This window comes from Schistocerca piceifrons, chromosome 5 (genome assembly GCF_021461385.2).
Source record: "Schistocerca piceifrons isolate TAMUIC-IGC-003096 chromosome 5, iqSchPice1.1, whole genome shotgun sequence".
NCBI classification, from domain to species: domain Eukaryota; kingdom Metazoa; phylum Arthropoda; class Insecta; order Orthoptera; family Acrididae; genus Schistocerca; species Schistocerca piceifrons.
Genome location: NC_060142.1, coordinates 136,504,127 through 136,531,303, shown reverse-complemented (window position 1 = coordinate 136,531,303; position 27,177 = coordinate 136,504,127). Strand labels below are relative to the sequence as shown.

Below are 27,177 nucleotides of genomic sequence, written 5' to 3'. Positions count from 1 at the left end.
CCTAATGTTTTGACTGAGACCATTCTGCTACAGACAGATTTAGTCCTTCTCAGAGTGGATACCTGTTGTGTTTATGATTCGAGGCTGGCATTTCTGCATATGATCGTGAAATGTTGACGGATATCGTCGTGTTTCAAGCTTCAGCAGATTTCTGGAAAGTATTTCTTCTACTTTTCCGTTGTTTCTGCCACTTTATCATAAATAATGTTATTATATTTTCGTGTTCGTTCCTGTGTGTAACCGTACCAAGTTGCAGTTGTAATGTGTATATTACTCTATTAATATATTTCTTTTTTATATAAGGGGAGTGCATTTCGTATAGAATCCATAGTTTTTCGGCACGTGCAATCATGTTTGTAGCATTTCTACCGTTAAGTTTCATAACAATCCGTGCATAGGTGAGTACTAGTCCGTTTCTAAATCGTGGTCTGTTGAATGTTGTATCGCTGTCGCTAATCGAGCCGACTAATTCTTTAACACATACATACCTCTTTCTGACTGACAAGACACCTTTACGTCATTAATAAACATTAGGCTTTGGGCTGTTCGTGACTGTAACTTCTAGACTAGGCATTATTAATTAATTATATTCCGTCATATAACCAATTAAGCGAGTTCCACCCCAATATCATATTCACCTACGTATTGTTTTATTTCCTCTTTAATTTCGTCTGTTGTTTAAATGGAAATAGTAGTAAATGCAATAGTGCATTACATCTGTGTAACGTAGGTGAAATATGCGCCATTTAAGTTACGTGGTGCTTTCAAGTTCATGTTAAATAGTTTCAGAATGTAAGTGCAAATATGGAATTTTTTCACCGGTGCAGAAGAGGAATGTTATGCGGTCCATTGAAGGTAATACGTTATGAGACTTTATTTCTCTCACTTCTCTAGTTTTCTCTCATTAATCCTGCGTGTGGTATACTTTATCTCGTTAAATCTACTAACTGTGTCGTTCTGTTACTGATAGGCGCAAAATCGAAAAGAGACGTAACACCAGTTATGTTCTTACAGTCCTTGAAAACGGAACTGCATCTCTGGAATTATAAAAATTATATAAAATTATAAAATAAATAAATTTAGACTGATGACGGTATATTATTAGTTGATAATCGCTGACCTTTTCATTTTACTTTAAGGTCTCACATGATACTCAGCTCACGGCTCAGAATCACTGGCTAAAGAACGTATAGTTCACCTATCTGAAAGTAAGTGGCATGGCCACAGTTTCGCCTATATAAGGATCCATCCTAAGTAGGATTCTATCCGGGCCGTGGGGGAAAGGGGGGTGGAAAGGGGGGAGGATATTAAGTAGCTGAAAATATAAGCTGTTATCAGATGATGAATATCGAGTCCTAAGCAGCTAAACAGTCTAACACTCTTTGACGAATTTCAGACCTCCTAATGCGTGTAAATACAGTTGAAGAATAACGGTAAGTCTTCCAAGAAAACAAGATACTGTTTCGTTAAGAAAAGACACAGCGCAGGACGTTGAGGGTCCATTGGATGAAACACTTCACATCAACGACACCTGATACTGCTGTAAATCATAAATCTATAGAGATAGCATCCGATCTCAGACTTAAGATTCTTCCACTCGAGAGATCACAATACTCAATGCATCATCGATTCCGTGCATGAAACCTGGAGCTACTTCGAATTTAACTAAATGTCACTGTGCAAATGCTGCTTTTCTTAGTGCGGTTAGGGAGATGGTTCAAAATGGCTCAAATGGTTCTTAGTACTATGGGACTTACCTGCTGTGGTCATCAGTCCCCTAGACTTAGAACTACTTAAACCTAACTAACCGAAGGACATCACACACATCCATGCCCGAGGCAGGATTCGAACCTGCGACCGTAGCGTCGCTCGGCTCCAGACTGTAGCGCCTAGAACCGCACGGCCACGGTTAGGGAGATGACCTCCGTGCGATCACTTTGACGTATAAGAAATAATGTTGTTCGTTTGAGTCATCAGTTACCAATTTCAAAGAGCCTAGACCACTGCCAACGTTTGTCCAGTATTTCTATAATTATAAGACAACAGAAAAATTGGCTATTGTATGAATACGTGGTCTTGCACCTATGTGACTGAATAAAAAAATCTTCTCGAGCGCCCAACCAAGTTATGTGGGTCAGTCGTTAGCTCACTGGACTCACGTTCGGGAGGACGGAAGTTCATATCCCCGTCTCACCATAAAAATTTAGATTTTACATGATTTCCCCAAATCATCTGAGACAAGTGCCGGGAGGGTTCCTCCTATTTCTACTTCCCTCCATCCATCGTGACCCCATCTGGGTCAAATTGTTGTACATACAAAAGATGCCACCCGAGTACTCCTCGGTCACTGTGGAGTGATAACTGACAGCAGTGAGGTTACAGGTCAAGTCCGTATAAGGTCGTGGTACAGCTGAGGCGTACCCACTAGTCAGTAGATATACAACGTCGAGTCACATTAATGAGACGACTTATCAGAAGCCTGAATAACCACCTACTGCAGGGCGGAGCACTGCGAGTCGTGCAAGAAGGATTCAGTTAGGTTGTGCAAGGTACCGACATGCATGTGGAGCATGCCAAGTCCAGTGCTATCGCCAGCTGCGCTAGGTTTCGCGGTCATGGATCCATGACGCAAACATCTCGAGCGACGGGGTCCCACACATTCTCGATTGGATTTAAATCCGGGAGTCTGGTGGCGAGTGGAGTACGGTAAACCCAACCTGGTGCTCCTGGACCCACGCACATACACTGCCGGCTGTGTGACGCCGTGCAGGATAGGCTTATATAGGCTCCACTGCCGGTGCTGCCACCTGCAGTCTGAGTGGTTACTGCAATCTGACGTCGAATATAGGCCGTGGTCATGATAATGTGACTTGACTGTGTTTCTGCAACACAGTCTTTGGCTTCTAATATGACGCGCCCGCTTTTGCCTGAAGATGATCAGATTGCACATTGTGCTGTGCTACAAAAATCGTATTTGTTAGTGACTTGACTAGCGCTTTTGACTTCTGTAGATATTTTAATTGCGCTATAGTAAAAGTCATTAGCTTTCATGATGATAGGGGTCTCGCTGAGTGCAGTTTTATGTCCCTTTTTTTTCCAAAGAATGCCGTTGGTACATCTCAGTGGCATCCATGACGACATCAAGTTCATGACGGATGTTTGAAACGACGGTACCTTTCCATTCCTTGCCGCCCTTATCCATCGAAACTCACTGGGTCCATCTGTGTTCCTTTCCCAGACTATGAATTCATTCGTTAAATACAATCACGAAAAAAAATCGCAGCGCCAGAAAACAACATAGGGACAAATTCCGGGAGTACATTCATCTAGATAACATGTACACGTGATTAACACTGGGAGGTAACAGGTTAAGATCAACGCTAGATAAGTCATTGCCAATGTGAAATGTTGGTACATTAGTAACTAGTGTAACCTCCAGAATCTTGAATGCAAGAATGCAAACATGCATACACTGTTTGTACAGGAGCCGGATGTTAGTCTGTGGGATGCAGTTTCATGCATGTAGCACTTCGGCGGTGTATGCGGGGACAGTTAGTGCTGTTCGTGGATGATGTCGTCCGATGATGTCCCTTATGTGGTCGTTTGGAGACAAGTCTGGCGATCGAGCTGTCGACACTGTGTAGACCATTTTGCGTCACGACAGCTGTGTATCTACCTGAGCGTTAGCCGGCTGGGTAACACCTGGTAGAATGCTGTTCATGATGACGATGATGACGTTTCGTTTGTGGGGCTCTCAGCTGCGAGGTCATCAGCGCCCGTACAAAGTCCCAAACTTTGCTCAGTCCAATCTTGCCACGAGAGAATCCCTGACCCCGCCGGGAATCGAACCCGGGAGACCGTGCTCGGAAAGCGAGAACGCGACCGCGAGACCACGAGCTGCGGACAGCTGTTCATGAATGGCAGCACAACAGGTCCAGACTGTGGTCCAGTTTTACCGTCAGGGTGCATTGGATAACCACGAGAGTGCTCCTGTTGTCATACGAAATCGCATCCCAGAACGTAACTCCAGATATAGGTCCAGTGTGTCTAGCACAGAGACAGCTTGGTTGCAAGTCCTCACCTGGCCTCCTGGCACTCACTGGCACCGAGACAGAACCAGATTACATCATAAAACACAACAGAGCTCTATCCTGCCCTTCAATTATCTCTCGCTTGACAGCAATGAAGTTGCAAATGGGGGTGATTTGGGATCAGTGGAATGCACGGTAGAAATCGTCTGGCTCGGAGCTGTCCTTAAAGTGACCGATTTGCAACATTTCGTTGTGTCACTGTGGTGCCAACTACTCTCCAGACTGCTGCTACAGATGCAGTACGATGTTTTAGAGCCATACGCCAAACACGATGGTCTTTCCCGTCGGTAGCGCCACGTGACCACCCGGAACCCGACCTTATTGCGACCTAACGTTATCCTGACAACCGCTGCCAGCAAACATGTGCAGTGGCTACATTACTGTCAAGTTTTTCTGCAGTATCGGAAGAGGAACGTCCAGTTTCTCGTAGTCCTATTACACGATCTCATTCGTAGTCAGTAAGGTGTTCATAACGGTGTCTTTCTCGCCTTAAAGGCAATCTTGACTAACATCAACTCCCCACGTCCAATCTCAAAGGTAACTAACTCTCAGTACCATTACAGCGTGTATTTAAATCATACCTGATTTGTATCCTACCAGCGGCGACACTAGCTCCACTCTTATCCGACTGGCGCGAAATCTGAATAGACACCATCTTTCAGATGTAGAAACACGCATACCAACTGCAACTGTCTTTACGTTGCACAACACCTTCCTGGTGCTGAGACTTTTTTCCGTGAGCGTATATCATCCTCTCCCTTACTCCTTACTCGTAATCAACCCTACCATATCCTGAATGAAACCTCCAACACATCCTTTCTTTGCCCTGATGTCATACCACTCATCTCCTGCACCTATGCTACTTACGTGTGACCCCTTCAAACCATCCCTATAATGAAGAGAATGAACACTAATCACCATCATAGTTTCTAAATATCATTTACTTCACCTTCTTAAATTTCTTATATTAAAATTGTGAATCATGCAGTTCAGTGGTTGAGAAGCGGTATTTTGTCCACAGGCAGCCTGCTGTCGCTTGAAGTAAGGTAAATAGATCAGAAATGAAAACACAAAAAACACAAACAAAGCGACCCACCATCTATCCATGCATGCATGCACACACACACACACACACACACACACACACACACACACACACAAACAAACAAAGGTACTTGCAAACAGAATGTCATCAGCATGTTATGCCCTTAGAATCCTATCATCAGTGTGTAACATGCAGTGTTTTTTAGTTACAGACTATTCATATGTACATTAAGTTCTTAGCTATGGCATTCTTTTTTGGGGAACAAAGGCACAAAATATGGAAACCATTTTCAAACTCCAAAAAAGTGGCATAAGAATCATAACCAAAAATGGTAGTCGAGCTAATTGTAGAGATCTGTTCACAACACTGGGGATTTTAACTGCTCCGTGTGAATACATTTACCAATCACTTGTACACATCAAAAATAACATTGATAATTACTGCACAAACAGTTCTGTACATAACCATGGAACAAGAGCTAGACTCAACTTACATTTACCAAGAAAAAATAAACATAAAACTCGACACAGCATTTCCTACCAAGGTATAAAACTGTACAATAAATTATCGAAATAGATAAAACAAACGGCATAAATACATTAAAAAGGCAGCTAAAAGTACCTGCTATGCCATAGATTTTATACAGTGAAGGATTACTTAGATAAAACGGAGTAGGGGTTTGGTAAAAAAAATGTTATACAAATAAATAACAATAAAGATTATAAAACATCCAACATTCCACATAATACCTTCACAATTTGTTTTTTCCTTCTTTTTTCCTTTTCTGGAGAAACTTACCCCCAAGCTATGCACCTCTTCCTCTTTTTGAGCTCAACATGTCACTCATTATAGAGGGATGCTAGCTCAGTTTTTCAGGATAGCAAATGGGAAGTTGTGGTACAGAAAACGGCGCAGAGATCACCAGTGTGTGTGTGTTGGTGTGTGTAGTGAGTGAAGTGTTATGAAACAATGTGTGTATAGTGTGTGCAGTGGCTGATAGTGAGATATGAGTCAACAGTGTGGCATTACATTATTAATAGTTATTTGTAAAAAAAGTAATCCATACATTATAAATTGGTCTATACATGTAAATACTTTCACATGTACTATATCCTTGTAAAAAGAGGTCTACGTATGAATAAAGCTACTACTACTACTACGCGCCCACACACGCGACTGTCAATTACCGCATGACAATGGCCGAGAAACACTCTGCTCCGTGCTCGTGAATGTACAACCACTGGACCCGATTTACAAGTCCTATAATGTTTCGTGTATTACTGAGTAGCACTTAAACCTCCGACTACTTTTTTCGTGTTTAAAATACGAACGAATATGTACGAAACTGAGATACGATACTTACTTACACTGCGGTATTACTCATGGTAGGTCAGATACCTCTGCAGAACGGAGGTCGAACTCACAAAAATCATTTTACATTTTTTACAAACGTGCAATAGAGTTACGACTGTAATAAAAGTAACATAGTGACAACTGTCAACGTAAAAACGTTTTTTCAGCTCAGAGCTGTTTCGGAGCGTAGCTTTTATTTTAACAGTTACTGATTATGTTAACAAAATATTGATGCTATCGCTTAGGACAACATACGCAGTGATTGAGAAGAAATATAAATGTTTTCATCAAGACGCAATAAGCATGCATACCAAAACTTCGCAATGAACACCAATGCGTGCGCGAACAAGATACGCCTCATGGAATCCTTCTTCCTCCGCAGACCACCGTTTAGGTAGTAATGCCCGTTCTAAGCTCACAGTCGTACTTGTTCCCATATTTCCCTACGTCTTCCAGAATCTCTCCTTCGTTGTGACTTATAAAGGCTTACCTATTTTGGCAGTTATCTTCATTTATTCTGTTCATATGTTTGTTCGTTTTCTTCGTAATTGTTCACTCTTTCTCCAAAAGTGAACATTAAATTTTGTTCTTATGTCTCCGGTGCGTATTCATTTATGCTCTATGTATCCTACTCATTTCTGTCTGTGTACGTGCCCAAGTATCACACTAATATATTAATTCTAGCATTGTTATTCAATCTTCAGTTTGCAGTACCTCATATGTTTCAAAACAGTGAGTTTTAGTTTCTCTATCACTATTTTTATTGTATCTTATATCTGCTCCTAGAAAACAGAAGTGAGAATATAGCTCTACGGGTTTTCTTTTGGTTTTGAACGGATTGGGTATTTCGCCCAAAATGCCATTACTCTAGTCTTGGGTATGGGACAGTGAAGCGAACGCAGTTTAATGTACTTAAGAACACTTAATGTTTCCTAGTCTGTATTTTAATCTAGTGACTGTTTCTAGAATCACAAGAAAGAACGTATATAAACAATTTCCGCTGTTTTCTACAGTTTTTATTGTTGTAGTGTATGAGGTTGTTTTTTGTGGAGCGTTTGTAAACATTACAGGTTTCACATATTTAGGTGCTGTATAATATATTAAATATGTTTGGAGGATACTGTTAATTATTCATTAACAGAGATTTAGGGTGAGTAAAATTCTGTATTTTTTGAAAACTAGTAAAATAACATGAGGACATTTAAGCTATACTTGGTCAGTCATGCACCACCCTCTATCTTGAAATTTATGGTCTCCTACCATGGAACATTTGGTACTTGCAAATTGAGTTCCTTGGATGTCTCACCAACTGTCCCCACCTTTGAAATAGAAACAGTAGCTTCTATTACAAAAAGCTTGCACTTTTTAACTGCTACTGTATAATATTTAATCTCAGATTGGTTTCCTTCACTGATTATTGGCATACAGAAGGTAAATGATGTAACATAGACAACCAAATACAGTACTGACAAGATTTTTCTCAATTGTAAGCCTTTTAAACGTAAATAAAATGCTAGTTGCCGGCCGCGGTGGTCTAGCGGTTCTAGGCGCTCAGTCCGGAGCCGCGCGACTGCTACGGTCGCAGGTTCGAATCCTGCCTCGGGCATGGATGTGTGTGATGTCTTTAGGTTAGTTAGGTTTAAGTAGTTCTAAGTTCTAGGGGACTGACGACCTCAGATGTTAAGTCCCATAGTGCTCAGAGCCAAAATGCTAGTTCCTAGGTACAAGTCCATGTTGCACCTTGAAACAGTTTTTCACACGGGGAAAAAACTTCCTTCTCCTGACAACTTACTCTAATTTTGGAGAAAGAAGGCAATATCGCCGGCCGAGGTGGCTGAGCGGTTCTAGGCGCTTCAGTCTGGAACCACTCGACCGCTACGGTTGCAGGTCCGAATTACGAATTCTGCTACGGGCTTGGATGTGTGTGACGTCCTTAGGTTAGCTAGGTTTAAGTAGTTCTAAGTTCTAGGGGACTGATGACCTCAGCAGTTAAGTTCCACAGTGCTCAGAGCCATTTGAACCATTTTTTGAACGGCAGTATCTATAAAGAAAGCCATAATTTGAAAGTGGAATAGGAAAAGTTCTATTACAGGGAACACTTTCCTCTGCCGAAATTTTGTGTTATATTCTTTGGTAATTTAATCAGCTCAGTATACATATCTTTAAAGATCATCCTCTCATTCCTGTATGAATGTAGGATTATCCACAAGCAACTAAACAACTACTGCTGTACCATGATTTATATTTATCCCAGACCTCTGTTTTCCATCCTTTAACGATATGGTAATTGTATATGTTAAATAATGTGGACGACATATGACATACGTCTCGTCATTTCCACAGTCTCCTCTCCCTTTTGCTAATGTTAATTCTGTCTCCATCCAACTCTCTTTTCCTTTTATTTCCCCTGTCTCTCACTGATCATCAATATCTCCTCTGTATCTTGTCTGCCACTGCTGTTGTCTTACCAACGCTCTAAGTCTTTTTCTGCCGATTTCACTTTCCCTCCATCACTTTCTCCTCTCCCTTGCTTTCCCTCTGGCGCTGTCTCGTTTCACTTTCACCGTCCCTCTCTGTTTGCTACTCTCTTTCAGAAAATGAATATTACAGCCTGCCCAAATATTTGTGAGGAAGGGGGAATGAGGATTGTGGGAACTGGTTCCCAGCATTTTGGCAGAGTCTTGCAAACAGGAACATATCTGCCTTTTTCGTGCTCCGAAAAGAGCATTTTCCCGCTGATTCCCTTGTTTATCCTGTTGCTGCAGGGTGTGCTACCTATATAAAACAAATTCTACAGATCAGTGAAGTTTTCACAGTTTATTTATATACTCCGAAACACTTGTACATTGTTACAGATATAAACGACAAATAATACTCATAATATAAGGTTAACACAAAATTGTTTGTTTACAATTTTTCTGTATACTTTGCTTATCGATCGCAGTTCGTCGAAAATACCCGGCCTATGATTTGTATCTAAAAAGAGTAAAAAGTTATTTGAAATATTTTTTTGAATTTTCTCTCTTTCCAGTTTTACATAAGTTTGGCAGCCATTTTAAGTCCTTTTGAGGCGTGTTAAGACCGTTTTCACCCCACTTTTTGTCATTGCAGTTCCACTATGTAGTGCACATTATACAGGGACAGCGCGTCATGAGGTACTATTGGTGAAAATATGCTGACTGAAAACGTAGTTTGGCGGTCTCGTAACCCTTGCGATGAACCTTGTACCTTTGCCACCTGTTCAGTATGTCAGTTAAAACTGCATTTACGCCTCACACCGGATAATACGTGCATATTTTATGTGCATAAGTACGGTAACTTTGAACCTCTGCATCTCGGTAATGAATAATGAATCGAGAAAAGTTTCAAGATTCTCCTAGAACATGAGCTTAAGAATATGTGGTAATAGCTTCGACGATTTGCCATGAGTAGAAATTATGGAAATGGCCGTCCCCACAACTGGTACTTTTGGAATGCAAACACAATGTTTTTTTGGGTATATCTCGATAACGGATACAGATTGTTTGAAAATATGGCTTTTCTAAATGAATGCCTAAAGAATGTACGGTCAAACTTTGAACTATTTGCTATTGTTAGTTCCCTAAACAATGCTGCCCACTGTGCAAAACTGGCTAAGAATTGGCTTTTGCGCTTCTATTTTTTTGCATAAGTACGGTACATTTGAACTTCTGGATTTCGGTAACGGATAAATCGAAGAAAGTTTCGAATTTCACCGTGAATGTAATCGTAAGAATATATTGTAAATATTTCGACGATTATCCCTGAATAGAAATTATAGAAGTGGTCCTCCCCATAATCGGTACTTTTCGTGCCCAAAAATCATGTTTTATCGGGGTTTTCTCAGGAATCGCCCATAAACAAATGGTGCTTTCATAAACAGCCTAAGGCCGACCATAGACCATACCCATTTTCTTAGTTTTCTTGGGCGTAGGAAGTGTTTAATGTCTAAATTCTGACCCTGTACTGTAAGATAGCTACAATATGAATGTTTTTCCGATAGGTACACAAGTGGTCGCTAGGCCAAGCGCTGTCCAAAACACTTGACCTATCTCTGTGAACAACAGAACGCGAGATATGACCTCCTGTAAAATTGCATTTTAGTTCGCCGTTTTGTGGAACACAATGGCTACGTCCACTGTCGTACACGGGCAGATAAATGGAGTTAAGCAGGCTAATCGTGTTGTTGTGTTGCGCAATTTTTTCTTTCATCTTTTTTAAATGAAGATATTAATCAATTCGTATGTCATGCATATGGTGTGCTGCACTTCTTCCAGTGGTCGTTTATTAAGTCTAAGAACCGTGGTTAAGAAAACATTCCCCTATATTTTAGCAGTTCGTGGTCTAGACCACAAGCTCTTCTATTTTTCGTGTCTTTTGATGTTGTTCTTAATTCTGATGGTGTTATTGGGACTGCTGTACTTAAATCTCTATAAATGTTATCGTCTACATCTTTGATCTCCAAACACCACAAACTTCCCTAGTTTATTTTTATCCACATTTTTATCATCAGATCATTGGGTGTAGAAACTCCATTATAAATGAAAGTGGTGACTAAAACGTGGATCCGGTGCGCAGGTACACTGGTCACACGCCGGGCCTCAAGTACGTTCTGGGCCGCACGAAGGGACACGCGACTCACCTGCTTCTCGTGGGGAAGGCGCTCACCGTACTGGCGCCCATCAAGGGACCGCCCTATCAGGTCAGTACAGCGTCCATGCCACCCCCAGTCTGAGAACAAGTAGTTCTCTCATTATATCAGATGTACTTTTAGTTCCATAGATCCATATTGTGGAGATACTTAGGCCCGCAGAAAACGTTTTAAAACAACAATACATAATACATACACTTGGGCTGAGACGTTACGACTGTTGTCTACCGGAAGATGCAGTACCTCTTGGTGCCGTTGCAAGCACGCGACTCTTCAAGGAAAGTACGATGGGGGTTAAATAAGTACACCAACACATTTTTCAACACATTTTTCTCTCTTCCATTTCCAGCTGGAAAAGATGCTGAATTTGTTGGGGGACACCGTTGAATATTCCCGCTTCAGCCCCTAAAGTTCAATGAAGTTCTGATAGGTGGAGGCGCTATACGTAGCTATCACAAAGGGACCTGTAACGGAGGTGCGTTCCAAGCACAGAACAGCCACTGGATTTCTTTTAGCGGAAACCAGAGCAGCGCGGATATTCATACGCACTTGCAGAATGTCTACGAAGACCTAGCAGTGAACAAAAGCACGGCGAGTCGTTGAGCAATGCGTATACCATCATCACAACAAGGTCGCGCGAACCTCTCCGATCTCGTGCGGGCCGCCCTGCCGCACGCAGCCGTCAATACTGCAGTTTTGGAACGTGCGGACACTCTCATTCAAGGTGATCGACGGATCATAACCAAACGCTTCGCTGCGTTGCCCTACTCAGAGGCGCATGCTCGCTCGGTTCCTCACCCCTTAACCAAAGATCATAAGGAGCAACGGAGTACCATCTGCGTGGAGTTGCTTGCGCGTTATGAGGCTTTGTCAAGCATTGTCACACGCGATGAAACATCACTTCGAACCGAAAAACAAACCGGCAATCCATGGAGTGGTGTCACACCAGCTCAACTATGAAGAAAACTTTCAACACCGCACCCTCAGTCGGTGATGCCATGGCGACGGCCTTCCGGGTCTCTGAAGGGATTATTCTGTTTGATATAGTCCCTCAAGGTGCAACGACCATCCGAGAAGTGTACTGTGCCACCCTCAGGAAACTGAAGAAACGACTTCAGCGTGTTCGTCGCCACAAAAATACAAACGAACTTCTCCTTCCGCATGATAACGCAAGGCCTCACGCAAATCTCCGCAACCTAAAGAAACTCACAAAACGTCATTGGACTGTTCATTCTCATCCACCATACAGCGCAGATCTCGCACTTTCCGACTTTCATCTATTTGGGCCTGTGAAGGATGCACTCCGTGAGAATCAGTACGTGGATGATGGGGAGGTTACTTGATGGAGCAAGACGTTGTCTCTGACGTCGACCAGTAGGGCGGTACCATGTGGACACACAGGCCGTCCCAGTAAGGTGACATAAGGTCGTCGCACTAATCGGAGATCATGTTGAATAATAGTGTTTTGTAGCCGAAGAGTGGAGAATGATATGGTGTATTGGAATCATGAATGAAAGCAACCTGCTTTCAGGAAAAAAAAGTATGTTGCTTTACTTATTCAAGTCCTCTCGAACTTAAGGGTAGCAGAGACGAACGGGTACTCATTCCAGTGACGATGTGTAACGCAAATGGGGAAATCCACAGACATAAGCAGCTTTGAGATAAGGTAAACTGATATGGCCTGGAGTCAGGAAACGTGCACCTTGGAGACGTCGAAGCTGGTCGGCAAATTGTCTCCCCCCGTCGTTATCATCTACATCTGCATTTGCATGGATACTCTGCAAATCACATTTAAGTGCCTGGCTATTCCAACCTCGTATAGCGCTCCGAAAGATCGAACTCCTATATCTTTCCGTACGAGCTCTGATTTCCCTTATTTTATCGTGGTGATCGTTGCTCCCTATGTAAGTCCATGTCAAGAAATTATTTTCGCATTCGGAGGAGAAAGTTGGTGATTGGAATTTCGTGAGAGGGTTCCGTCGCAACAAAAAACGCCTTTCTATTAATGACGTCCAGCCCAAATACTGTATCATTTCTGTGACACTCTATCCCATGTTACGTGATAATACAAAACGTGTTACCCTTCTTTGAACTTTCCTGATGTACTCCGCCAGTCCTATCTGGTAAGGATCCCACAAATCGCAGAAGTATTCTAAAAGAGGACGGACAAGCGTAGTATAGACAGTCTCCATAGTAGGTCTGTTACATTTTCTAAGTGTCCTGCCAATAAAACGCAGTCTTTGGTTAGCCTTCCCCGCAACATTTTCTACGTGTTCCTTCCAGTTTAAGTTGTTCGTAATTGTAATACCTAGGTATTTGGTTGAATTTACAGCTTTTGAATTAGACTGGAGTATCGTGTAACCGAAGTTTAACGAATTCCTTTCAACACTCATGTGGATGACCTGGCACTTTTTGTTATTTAGGGTCAACTGCCACTTTTCGCACCATTCAGATATCTTTTCTAAATCGTTTTGAAATTTGTTTTGACCTTCTGATGACTTTATTAGTCGATAAACGACAGCGTCACCTGCAAACAACCGAAGACGGCTGCTCAGATTGTCTCCCAAATCGTTTATATAGATAAGGAACAGCAAAGCGCCTATAACACTACCCTGGGGAACGCCAGGAATCACTTGTATTTTACTCAATGACTTTCCGTCAATTACTACGAACTTAGACCTCTCTGGCAGGAAATCACAAATCCAGTCACATAACTGAGACGATATTCCATAAGCACGCAATTTAAATACAAGCCGCTGTGTGGTACTGTGCCTAAAGACTTCCGGAAATCCAGAAATACGGAATCGATCTGAAATCCCTTGTCAATAGCACTCAGCACTTCATGCGAGTAAAGAACTAGTTGTGTTTCACAGGAACGATGTTTTCTAAACCCAAGTTGAATGTGTGTCAATATACAGTTTTCTTCGAGGTAATTCATAATGTTTAAACACAATATATGTTCCAAAATCCTGCTGCATATCGAGCTAACGATGTGGGCCTGTAATTTAGTGGGTTACCTGTAATTTAATGGATTACTACTATGGAAAGCCGTAGAAGCGTGGTAAAACCACGAGTGGGCGACAAGGTGTAGCACGTCAGCGGCTCATCAGAGAACGTGGATCTCGGGGACGCTCCCACTCTTTAAAGCAGGACAGGCGGCAAGCTGCGGCAGATCTGACGACAGAGGACAATGCTGGAGCAGGCTGCAGTGTTTCAGAGCTCATCGTTCAGCACACATCGATAAAGAAGGGGTTTTGCAGCCGACTACTCCCACGTGTTTCGATGTTGATCCAACTGCACCGTCAGTAACGATTGCAGTCGGCACTGACTCACAGAGAATGGACTGTAGATCAATCGATCCGTTTCACCTGGCCAGCTGATTCGCTGTTTTTTTCGTACACTAGTACGATGGTCGGCTGAGCACACGCAGTCGTCCTGGCAGACGTCTAGTCCAAACGTGTACCATGCTACAGTCACAGCCTGGAGGCGGCAGTATTATAGAATGGAGAACATTCACCTAGGAATTCACGGAAAGCGTGTTGTAATCGAAAGCACTACGACACATGAGTGTAACATAAACCTTATTTGGACAGCCTGCATCTCTTCATGCACGATATGTTTCCCCGACTGTGATGCCATCTTCCATCAGAATATCCGTCCATGTCACAAGACCAAAATCATGCTGCAGTGGCTTGAAGAGATGATAGTGAACTGTCGTTGATGTGTTGGCCATAAAATTCGCCTGATCTCAACCCGACGGAACCTGAACATTGCGTGGACATCAGGAGCCACATAGCTCCGGAAACCTATCAAGAACTAGTCGGAACAATGCCACGCAGAATCTTTACCGTATTCCGCTCCAAAGGTTAAAGAGACGGTCACAATATCTTGGCTTATCAGTGTACTTCTACATCTACATTTATTCTCCGCAAGCCACCCAACGGTGTGAGGCGGAGGGTGATGTGTTGGCAAATGTGCCAACACCTTGTAGATAGAGGAGGCCGAAATGCACGCTATCTAACGCAGACGGGCGTGAATTCTGGAACAGGATAAGTAGTGAATTCTAATAAGAAAAGTATGCAGCTCCTCGAATACTTAACTTTATTCCATCCTTGTGGTACATCGCTCTTGATAATACAAATAAGACTATCTTCAGATACGGTTAATGGCGCCTTGCTAGGTCATAGCCATGGACTTAGCTGGAGGCTATTCTAACTGGCTCTCGGCAAAATGAGAGAAAGGCTTCGTCAGTGTAGTCGCTAGCAATGTCGTCGTACAACTGGGCGAGTGCTCTTCCGTATCTCGAGACCTGGCTTGTGGTGGCGCTCGGTCTGCGATCACACAGTGGCGACACGCGGGTCCGACATGTACTAAATGGACCGCGGCCGATTTAAGCTACCACCTAGCAAGTGTGGTGTCTGGCGGTGACACCACAGAGGGCACTTTACGTGCCACTGTCATTACCTCCCTTTCCTGTTCCAGTCGCGTATGGTTCGCGGGAAGAACGACTGTCTGAAAGCCTCCGTGCGCGCTCGAATCTCTCTAATATTACATTCGTGATCTCCTCGGGAGGTATAAGTAGGGGGAAGCAATATATTCGATACCTCATGCAGAAACGCACCCTCTCGAAACCCGGCGAGCAAGCTACACCGCGATGCAGAGCGCCTCTCTTGCAGAGTCTGCCAATTGAGTTTGTTAAACATCTCCGTAACGCTATTACGGTTACCAAATAACCCTGTGACGAAACGTGCAGCTCTTCTTTGGATCTTCTCTATCTCCTCCGTCAACCCGATCTGGTACGGATCCCACACTGATGAGCAATACTCAAGTATAGGTCGAACGAGTGTTTTGTTAGCCACCTCCTTTGTTGATGGACTACATTTTCTAAGGACTCTCCCAATGAATCTCAACCTGGTACCCGCCTTACCAACAATTAATTTTATATGATCATTCCACTTCAAATCGTTCCGCACGCATACTCCCAGATATTTTACAGAAGTTACTGCTACCAGTGTTTGTTCCGCTATCATATACTCGTACAATAAAGGATCCTTCTTTCTATGTATTCGCATTTGTCTATGTTAAGGGTCAGTTGCCACTCCCTGCACCAAGTGCCTATCCGCTGCAGATCTTCCTGCATTTCGCTACAATTTTCTAATGCTGCAACTTCTCTGTATACTACAGCATCATCCGTGAAAAGCCGCATGAGACTTCCAACACTATCTACTAGGTCATTTATATATATTGTGAAAAGCAATGGTCCCATAACACTCCCCTGTGGCACGCCAGAGGTTACTTTAACGTCTGTAGACGTCTCTCCATTGACAACAACATGCTGTGTTCTGTTCGCTAAAAACTCTTCAATCCAGCCACACAGCTGGTCTGATATTCCGTAGGCTCTTACTTTGTTTATCAGGCGACAGTGCGGAACTGTATCGAACGCCTTCCGGAAGTCTGGTGCCTGTATCTAATATTTTCTGGGTCTCATGAACAAATAAAGCGAGTTGTGTCTCACACGATCGCTGTTTCCGGAATCCATGTTGATTCCTACATAGTAGATTCTGGGTTTCCAAAAACGACATGATACTCGAGCAAAAACATGTTCTAAAATTCTACAACAGATCGACGTCAGAGATATAGGTCTATAGTTTTGCGCATCTGCTCGACGACCCTTCTTGAAGACTGGGACTACCTGTGCTCTTTTCCAATCATTTGGAACCTTCCGTTCCTCTAGAGACTTGCGGTACACGGCTGTTAGAAGGGGGGCAAGTTCTTTCGCGTACTCTGTGTAGAATCGAATTGGTATCCCGTCAGGTCCAGCGGACTTTCCTCTGTTGAGTGATTCCAGTTGCTTTTCTATTCCTTGGACACTTATTTCGATGTGAGCCATTTTTTCGTTTGTGCGAGGATTTAGAGAAGGAACTGCAGTGCGGTCTTCCTTTGTGAAACAGCTTTGGAAAAAGGTGTTTAGTATTTCAGCTTTACGCGTGTCATCCTCTGTTTCAATGCCATCATCATCCCGGAGTGTCTGGATATGCTGTTTCGAGCCACTTACTGATTTAACGTAAGACCAGAACTTCCTAGGATTTTCTGTCAAGTCGGTACATAGAATTTTACTTTCGAATTCACTGAACGCTTCACGCATAGCCCTCCTTACGCTAACTTTGACATCGTTTAGCTTCTGTTTGTCTGAGAGGTTTTGGCTGCGTTTAAACTTGGAGTGACGCTCTCTTTGCTTTCGCAGTAGTTTCCTAACTTTGTTGTTGTACCACGGTGGGTTTTTCCCGTCCCTCACAGTTTTACTCGGCACGTACCTGTCTAAAACGCATTTTACGATTGCCTTGAACTTTTTCCTTAAACACTCAACATTGTCAGTTTCGGAACAGAAATTTTCGTTTTGATCTGTTAGGTAGTCCGAAATCAGCCTTCTATTGCTCTTGGTAAACAGATAAACCTTCCACCCTTTTTTATATTCCTACTAACTTCCATATTCAGGGATGCTGCAACGGCCTGTTTGTTATCAGTAGGTCCAAGATGTTATCTCCACGAGTCGGTTCTCTGTTTAATTGCTCGAGGTAATTTTCGGATAGTGCACTCAGTATAATGTCACTCGATGCTCTGTCCCTACCACCCGTCCTAAACATCTGAGTGTCCCAGTCTATATCTGGTAAATTGAAATCTCCACCTAAGACTATAACATGCTGAGAAAATTTACGTGAAATGTATTCCAAATTTTCTCTCAGTTGTTCTGCCACTAATGCTGCTGAGTCGGGAGGTCGGTAAAAGGAGCCAATTACCAACCTAGCTCGGTTGTTGAGTGTAACCTCCACCCATAATAATTCACAGGAACTATCCACTTCTACTTCACTACAGGATAAACTACTACTAACAGCGACGAACACTCCACCACCGGTTGCATGCAGTCTATCCTTTCTAAACACCGTCTGTACCTTTGTAAAAATTTCGGCAGAATTTATCTCTGGCTTCAGCCAGCTTTCTGTACCTATAACGATTTCAGCTTCGGTGCTTTCTATCAGCGCTTGAAGTTCCGGTACTTTACCAACGCAGCTTCGACAGTTGACAATTACAATACCGATTGCTGCTTGGTCCCCGCATGTCTTGACATTGCCCCGCACCCGTTGAGGCTGTTGCCCTTTCTGTACTTTCCCAAGGCCATCTAACCTAAAAAACCGCCCAGCCCACGCCACACAACCCCTGCTACCCGTGTAGCCGCTTGTTGCGTGTAGTGGACTCCTGACCTATCCAGCGGAACCCGAAACCCCACCACCCCACGGCGCAAGTCGAGGAATCTGCAGCCCACACGGTCGCAGACAAAAAATATGTTAATATTCCTCCCATAGTACTAAGTGAAATGGTCCTCACTGATGTGGAATAAGTCAAAGAACCTAAGAGGTATGACCACTACAGTGGTGTAAAAAAGGCAGTTCCTTGACAGTTTCTTTTGGTCGGAACGAAGACGAGAGAGAAGTAATACCGGGGGTATTATTGAGCATCTACATAAGTATATAACAAAAAGGTTTTGCCACAGAATAATAAAAAAAGGTGACATTGCTGCACCTCTGCCAAGGCGTGTGGCGATCAGCTGCATGTACTATAACCGGCGCCAGTTTGAGTCTAGAAAAAAGAAAAACATCAATATAAACTATAAGGGGCATTCAAATGAAACCCGATCATTAGCGTACAGTAACGGTAACGATTTTATTACCTCCAAAATGCAGTCATGCTCAGTACACATAGTCAAAAACAGTCGCAAAAACTATTGGCCCATTTATCCCATTACGACACTAGCCGGGCTCTTCTATCCTAGAAGAAGCTAGCAAGGTGCTGTCGGATCCAAGCCTGGATCCAGTCGCACGCTTCGTCGTCCGTTGCGAATCGATGGTCATGAATAACTGGTTTTAGAGGTCCAAAAACATGAAATTCACAATGTGAAACGTCGGGACTGTACGGTGGATGTTCCAGCGTTTATCACTGAAACTGCAGAAATGTCGTCTTCACCGCATTGGCTGTTTGTGGGCGGGCATTATCATGCAGGTGGATAACGCCATTGGACAACATGCCTCGGCGTTTCGACTTGATGGCTTGTCTAAACTTCTGTAAAGGGGCTTGATAACGCTGGCGATTGATGGTGTTTCCCCGTTCCAGGAACTGGAAAAGCAGTGAGCACTTGTGGTCAAAAATGGACGTCATGAAATTACCATAACTGGTGTTCACGGCCTTTGATTTCTTTGGAGGTCGTGAAGTCGCATGTTTCCACTGCTTGCTCTGACGCTTACTTTCCGGTTCGAAATGGTAACATCATGTTTCGTCACCTGTGACAATACGCGACAAAAAGTCGTACTCCTCCTCACGATAGCGTTGCAGATGACTCAGAGACAGCGCCACTCGAGTATAGCGCTGTTCGGCGGTCATTTGGTGGTGAGACCACTACGCACAGATTTTCCGAAAGTTCAAGTGTTGATGCATTGTGGTTCGGCGGTGCCCACGCTAATACCCAGTAACCGATGGATCTTGTCCAAGGTGATTCTGCTGTTGTCAAAGACTAAAAGCATTCACTTCCGCAACCATTTCCGGTGTGATGGCACGGTGAGCCTGTTCAGGACGAGCATCGTCTTCCAGTGGCTCGCGCCCCTCAAGGAATCGTCTGTGCCATTCCACAACACTTGAGCGACTCAGGCTGTACTCACCGTACACAGCCCTCATCCGTCGATACATTTCATGGCGTCCAACTCCCTCTGCCGCCAAAATATCTAATCACTCCTCGTTGCTCCTGCTTATTCTCGTACATGTTCAGTAGTGGACGATAACTTGTGTGACCACCTTCTCTTCGGCGTCAAGCCACACTGGCGCTATGCAACCTCAAACGATGCGCACGCGTCAGTCTCTCTGCCAATAGATGACGCCACCACACCCGCAGTTACGTGGCGCCACCTCACGTGTAAGGCAAAGGTAGAATCACTGACCAGGTTTCATTTGAATGAATCTCGTACACAAGCGTAGCTACTGAACCACGTATGGAATTTAGTGCAACAGGCGACTGTTTGAATAAAATCGTACGATTTTCACCAAAATTTGCTAATAAATATTGGTGGCTGACTTTGAAGTACTGTTTTAAAGTTGAGGTTAAACTTTCAAACATAAAGATTAATGAAACTTCCTGGCAGATTAAAACTGTGTGCCCGACGGAGACTCCAACTCGGGACCTTTGCCTTCCGCGGGCAAGTGCTCTACCATCTGAGCTACCGAAGCACGACTCACGCCCGGTACTCACAGCTTTACTTCTGTGAGTACCGGGCGTGATTCGTGCTTCGGTAGCTCAGATGGTAGAGCACTTGCCCGCGAAAGGCAAAGGTCCCGAGTTCGAGTCTCGGTCGGGCACACAGTTTTAATCTGCCAGGAAGTTTCATATCAGCGCACACTCCGCTGCGGAGTGAAAATCTCATTCTGATAAAGATTAATAATTGTTGGAGTTACGCTGCGTGCCGTTTAGAAAAACCATATACCGGGAAAAACGCATTTGAAGTTTTGAAATGTGTTATAGACATGAACAAATTAAAAAATCCTACTTTTAGAAAACTCTTACCAGTAATGTGGTACTCCATGACTGGCCTGTTCAGTCTGCCTTCGGCAGTGACACAGTGCGGTCCGTGTTGCCTGCCGGCCGCGCTGTGGTGCGCGCGCCTGTTTGTTTACGCCGGAGCAGCTTCGCGTGTGCGGTGTTGTGAGTCTAGAACGAGATGGCACACTCGTACAGAAAAACGACTTTGAAGTTCAGTTTTGCGAACGACTATACACGACCAAAGGCACACGAGATTGAACGTTTCTTCAGAGAAGAGGTAAAAATCGATCCACAGGAAATCGTGGGAATCAATTTATCGCTCGTTTCAAGCGTCGTCTATGTCAAGCTTGTTGACGAGACTGCTTGCGAAAGACTTCTACAACGATCACCGAACGGGTATCGTTTCTGTCATGCCGACGGGAATGTTGGTGCGGTTACAGTCGATCACGCGGGAATGGGGATCCGCACTATACGAGTCTTCGAACTTCCGTTTGAGGTCCCGTCTGAACTTGTTACCGACGCCTTTCGACCATACGGTACAGTTCTATCCCATGTGGCCGAAAAATGGACGCGTTTTACCACGTACCCCGTTTTAAATGGGGTGAGACAAATACGGATAGAACTGCGCAAGCACGTCCCCTCTTATTTGTACATAGGAGGTTGTCGAGCGATTATAATCTATGATGGGCAACCTCGCACTTGCTCGGGGTGCGGGAAAGAAGGTCACGTCCGCTCGGAATGCCTCCAGCGACGTTTAGTGCAGACTCCACGGGAAGACGTTCAGCCGCCACAACCGACGACTGTCTTACCGTTGACCTTTGTGGAAGCCCTGAGAGGCGACGTGAGGGAGACTTCCGTTGGGCACCAGCAGCTGCCCCCTATAGAGAACATGAACACCAACGGACTGGAACTCCGACCACCGGTTCCACCACAGCAGACACAGGACACCGCACAAGAGATGCAGCTGACGACCGCTCCAGGCTCATCCGTGGTGGCTGCCAGTGCTTCCACCGAGAGCGTGATAGGCCAGGCCCAAGACGGAGGATACGCAACCCCAACAGCCGATGCGAAAGCAAGGCAACGGAAACAGCTTTCGCCGAAGAGAAGAAAGAAGCGTCGACTGACTTCTGCTGACGATAGCCATAGTCCCGAGGAGACAGTGGACGACAACGACAGTATCGACCTGAGACCAGTGGATTCAACAGGTACCGAGATGACGATGCAGGAACTACACAGCGACAAAAACTTGAACTCTCCTTCTGTAGACCGGATGGCGGAAGTGGAGATGACAACTGTCCAACATCAGAATGATGACAACGTTACCTCCCATCCTTCGACCAGTTCCGGAAATATGCTGGGGGACTGGGTGCAAGAAATGGACCAACAGGAACAGGATGAAAATACGAACGCGACGATTGAGGACAGTCCTGCCCAGAGGCCGGGAGGGGTCGGGAAATGTTGACCAACTTAGTGTGTTGAGGAGCGCCGGGGGTGCAGAAGGACGCTTAATGACACCGCCCTACAACTGATGAACACAAGCCAGACGTACCGCATTGCCACGATAAACATTAATGGCATACGGACACCGCTTAAAATTCAAATGCTGAAAGATATGTTACGCGCTGCCGACGTGGATATTGTACTCCTACAAGAAGTGCGATTCACATCGCCGCCAGAGTTCTTCGGTTACGAGGCACATTATTCAGTGCACGATGAAAGTGGATGCGGTGTGGCGATTCTCACCAGGGAAGGAATAGGAGTGGAGGACGTCAGGTCTCTCCCTTCGGCACGCGGCATAGCGATCACTGTCGACGGCGTTCGTTTCATCAATTTATACGCACCATCTGGCTCCACAAAACGAGGAGAAAGGGCGGCTTTTTACACCGAAGAGATAGCACCGTTGTTCGCTGGACGCTTTGATAACTATATAGTGGGCGGCGACTTTAATTGTGTCGTCGACAAAAAGGACCAAGTACCTCATTATGTGCCATGCATAGAACTGCGTGCGTTGATTACCGAAATGGCGCTTCTGGACACCTGGGAACTGCAGCATGGTGACAGACCGGGTTATACGTTTGTCACGGGACACTCGGCGAGTAGACTTGATAGAGTGTACGTGACACGAGCTCTACGGACGACGATACTGGATGCCGAAATCTGGCCAGCGGCTTTTACGGATCATATGGCGTACGTCTGTACGATTTCACTAACGCGTCAGAAGATATGGCGGAGTAAAGGTCACTGGAAAATGAATTGTGCACTTTTACGTGACACTGAATGTCACCGGTCGATAGAGTCGGCCTGGGAGACCTGCGTTCGCCGCCAACGAGCATACACCTCGGTTCTCCAGTGGTGGGTTAAATGCGCAAAGCCAACGTTACGGCGAACGTTGATACGATACGGGCAGGACAAATCGCAGTGGAACCGCACAACGGCTGATTTTTATTTTACAGCCCTGAGGGAGCTGATGACCCAACAACCATCGCCGGAAAGGCACACGGCCATGCGCAGGATAAAAGCCAAGTTATTACAGCTGACGAGACTAAGAATGGAAGGTATAATGGTCCGGGCGAGATTGGCGGACACAGTTGCTGCCGAAACCCCCTCCATGCACCACGTGGTACGTGAACGCCAACGACGACGCAGGACATTGATCAGGGAACTAGTCTCTGAAACTGGCCAGCAAGTTGTGCACGAGCGTGATATTGCGCATGTGTTTACCGACTATTTCCGCCAGTTATATCGACCTGTACATGTGGACCACGAGACACTACATGATGTCATCTCGGAAATGCCAGACAGAGGACCACCACTGGATGCGGAGACTTTCATCACAGCGATAACAGAGGACGAGCTGACAGACGCAATTGCCAGGGGGGCTCCGAACAAGTCCCCAGGACAGGACGGCTTCCCAATTGAATTTTACCGCGTCTTTGCATACCTCATGGGACGGACCTGGATTCAGATGTACAACGAACTCCTGTTACCGCAGACTGAGATACCTGCCGAATTCACGGAGGGTATCATCATCCCAATACCCAAACCACGCGGTGGCAGAAATCCAGGAGATTATAGACCACTCACTCTCTTGAACTGCGACTATAAGATTTTCGCGCGCATCCTTGGGGCTCGCCTGCGGTCTTCACTTTCTGATAGACTCCTCATAGATCAAACTTGCCTCGGCGATAAGAGCACCGTACATACGGCGCTCAGTGACTACCGAGATATCATCGCATTAGCAGCGGCATGCCGAGTGCGTGGGGCACTCGTCGCTATTGACTTCGATCATGCGTTCGACAGAGTGGATCATACCTTTTTGCATGCGGTGATGGGCAGATTGGGAATCCCACAGGCCTTCATCTTAGTGATCATGCGACTGTTACACGGCGTACGATCAAAGGTCTCGGTGAATGGGCGGGGCACTGACTACATTGTTATTTCAAGGTCAGTTCGCCAAGGTTGCCCCCTTTCGATATTTTTGTATGCAATGGCTTTGGAACCCTGTCTATATGGTCTCCGAAGACGGTTGGAGGGAGTGCCGTTGCCACAACTGACCTTTCATTGCCGCGCTTATGCTGACGATGTGATGCTGGTGGCACGGACCGGCGAAGAAGTACGTACGGCGTTGGCATGGATACAGCGATACGGGATGGCGGCAGGAAGCGTGCTTAATCTACAAAAATCACGTTGCATGAATGTCGGTCGAGGATCACAACCGGGGGAGGAAGGCCCGCTCATCTTAGTTGAGGCCATAAAATGCCTAGGTATTACGTTCCACACGGATGTGCAGCGGACGGCAGCGGATAACTACCGACGCATATTGAAGCTGATGCGGACAATGGTGCTGTTACAGAAATTACGAGCGTTGGATATGATTCAGAAGGTGACCTATGTTAACGTATACCTAGCACCGAGACTCACTCACGTAGCGCATGTCCTGCCTGTAACGCGCAAAATGGCATCACGGATACAAGCAACTTTCGGAACCTACGTGAGTGTGGGACACCTGTTTAAGATCCGATACACAACGCTTACGCTACCACCTGGAGAGGGTGGACTTGGTCTAGTTAACGTATATGAAAAGGCACGGGCGTTATTCGTCAGTACGATGTTCCGACAGTGGCGCGGTCAATTTCGCAATATCTCGGGTGCGTTGGCCGATGTACTAGCGCCCACTTCAATGCTGCCCCTAGTCGATGTGGGCCATATTTCACCGAAGCTGTCACATTTCAAGTCTTTTTTTTTTTGGAGCTTAGCTATGTCAGAGATTCCTTCCCAACAACACGACTACCGACGACGCGAGACGTATACCAACTCTTACTGCGCCGGTGCCCCAGCAATACCCTGGAAAAGAAGTACCCAGACAAGAACTGGCGACAGATATGGCGCGTTATACGGAACGTTTACCTCCCAACGTCGGTACGCTCAACATGGTATGTGGTGATAAATAGGAAGTTCGCAACGAATCAACGGCGGCACGCGATTCATTTGGCAGACACTCCACTATGTTTAGGCTGCGCAACAGTGGACACTGATGAACATCGTTTAGCATGTAGTGGGACGGCTCCAGTGTGGCACTTGGCACAACAGATATTGGCGTTCCTGTTACGCTCCGCCCCTCACACAATTTCATCAGACACACTTTTTTTCCCCCAAGAATCTTATTTCCCGGTCCAAAAAACCAATGCAGTGACATGGGTGCGGGGAATGGTGGTGGGCTACGTGTATAACGAATCGGAAAAGGACAAAATTGATTTTTGGCATTTGCTCCTAGATGGACACACGAAGCTGCAACAGCATAAGAAATATAGGCAAGACTTCGCTAATTACTTGCGACTTACATTTACCGACCCGCCGGCCAGATGGGGTGTGACGGGTGAGAGATGAGATAGACGAAGAAGCCGAGATAGACATCGATCACACTTACGGACCCTTAGTTAATTTCGAGAAGACGACCCAGTCTTACACCAACGTCTGGAGAACGAGTCGATAGATGGCTCTCTTGCTCTATCGAACGTCGGGTCGTGAGCAGGTGTCGCCCCCGACACGAATTTCATTTCATTGCTACAGGAGAATGTTTCTTTTGTATTTGTACTATCCGCAATGTCTTCATGTCTTTCATTTGGGCATTTTCAGTTTTATTCATTTCCTTAATTAATTCATTTTCTAATTAGCCACTATTTGTCAACATATGGACTTTGTAGACACTCTTTATGCGATAGTACAACAACATGTATGTCAGCAAAGGTGGTAAGCCTGACATTGGATACAAACCAAAAAAAAAAAGGAAAAAACAAACAAAAAAAAACAAAAAAAATGGTAGAGCACTTGCCCGCGAAAGGCAAAGGTCCCGAGTTCGAGTCTCGGTCGGGTACACAGTTTTAATCTGCCAGGAAGTTTCATATCAGCGCACACTCCGCTGCGGAGTGAAAATCTCATTCTGATAAAGACTAATAATTGTTGGAGTTATGCTGCATGCCGTTTAGAAAACCCATATACCGGGAAAAACGCATTTGAAGTTTTGAAATGTGTTATAGACATGAACAAATTAAAAAATCCTACTTTTAGAAAACTCTTACCAGTAATGTGGTACTCCATGACTGGCCTGTCGTACTATTGCCTTTGCGCTCGGGATCATACCCACTAATATATCATAGAACGACTGAAATATCATTCGTGGCAATTACATGAAAGCACAAAGCTTTACAGTTCCGATTATCCCAACCCCAAGCCGGCACACTGCTAGGACGATTTGACGGTTGATTTCAAATGCGTTCCATATAAACTTTCTCCTTTGTACAGCAACTTCTGGGCAGTTTCTACTAACAATTATTGTGTTTTGTAAACCTCGAGGACTGCGTTCTTGCAGCGTGATGTCTGCACTTCACGTTTTACATTTCAATGTGCTGAGAAATAACAGAGAAAACGGCAAGAAAATTTATAATCCTGTAGTTCAATCCGTAATTCATATCAAAGTCTTGGTCACTGTCTTTCAATTTCTTAGCAGAAGAACCCACTCCTTCCGAACAGCTCTCAACCTCGTATCCATTCTTTGGACGCTTCGAAGACATACTGCTTCGACGGCGCGTTGGATTCAGTGTTTTCGTAGCGTCTTTGCCCGAGTACACTTTCTTACCACTCATTCTTACTTGAAAGACAAAACTGTATACTATAAGATAACAAATAAATCATCAAAAGTTAATCCTGCACACAAAAATCAAGATTCCGAGCAAACGAATTGTCTTTTTTGTGCATGTACTGACGCTTTTTGACGCCAAGCGAACGTATTATTGTTCTGAAATGCTTCTGACTGCACCCAGACACTACCGGATGTATTGTGTTGGCGCAGGTAGGCCGTTTCGGATCATTCGAGGTGCTAGAGGAAGACTCAGAATTCCACACAATAATTTTCTTCAGGGATTACACATTTTACCTCATA

General features: G+C 44.7%; 1 protein-coding gene across 1 annotated transcript in view; it reads left to right on the top strand.

Annotated features, from left to right (window-relative positions):
* LOC124798806 (UPF0605 protein CG18335) overlaps nt 1-27,177 on the top strand; it is a 59,914-nt gene that overhangs the window by 8,525 nt on the left and 24,212 nt on the right. Inside the window, exon 2 of the mRNA XM_047262336.1 lies at nt 11,086-11,209. Within this exon, the coding sequence (XP_047118292.1) occupies nt 11,086-11,209 (124 nt within the window). The remainder of the gene's footprint in view (nt 1-11,085; nt 11,210-27,177) is intronic.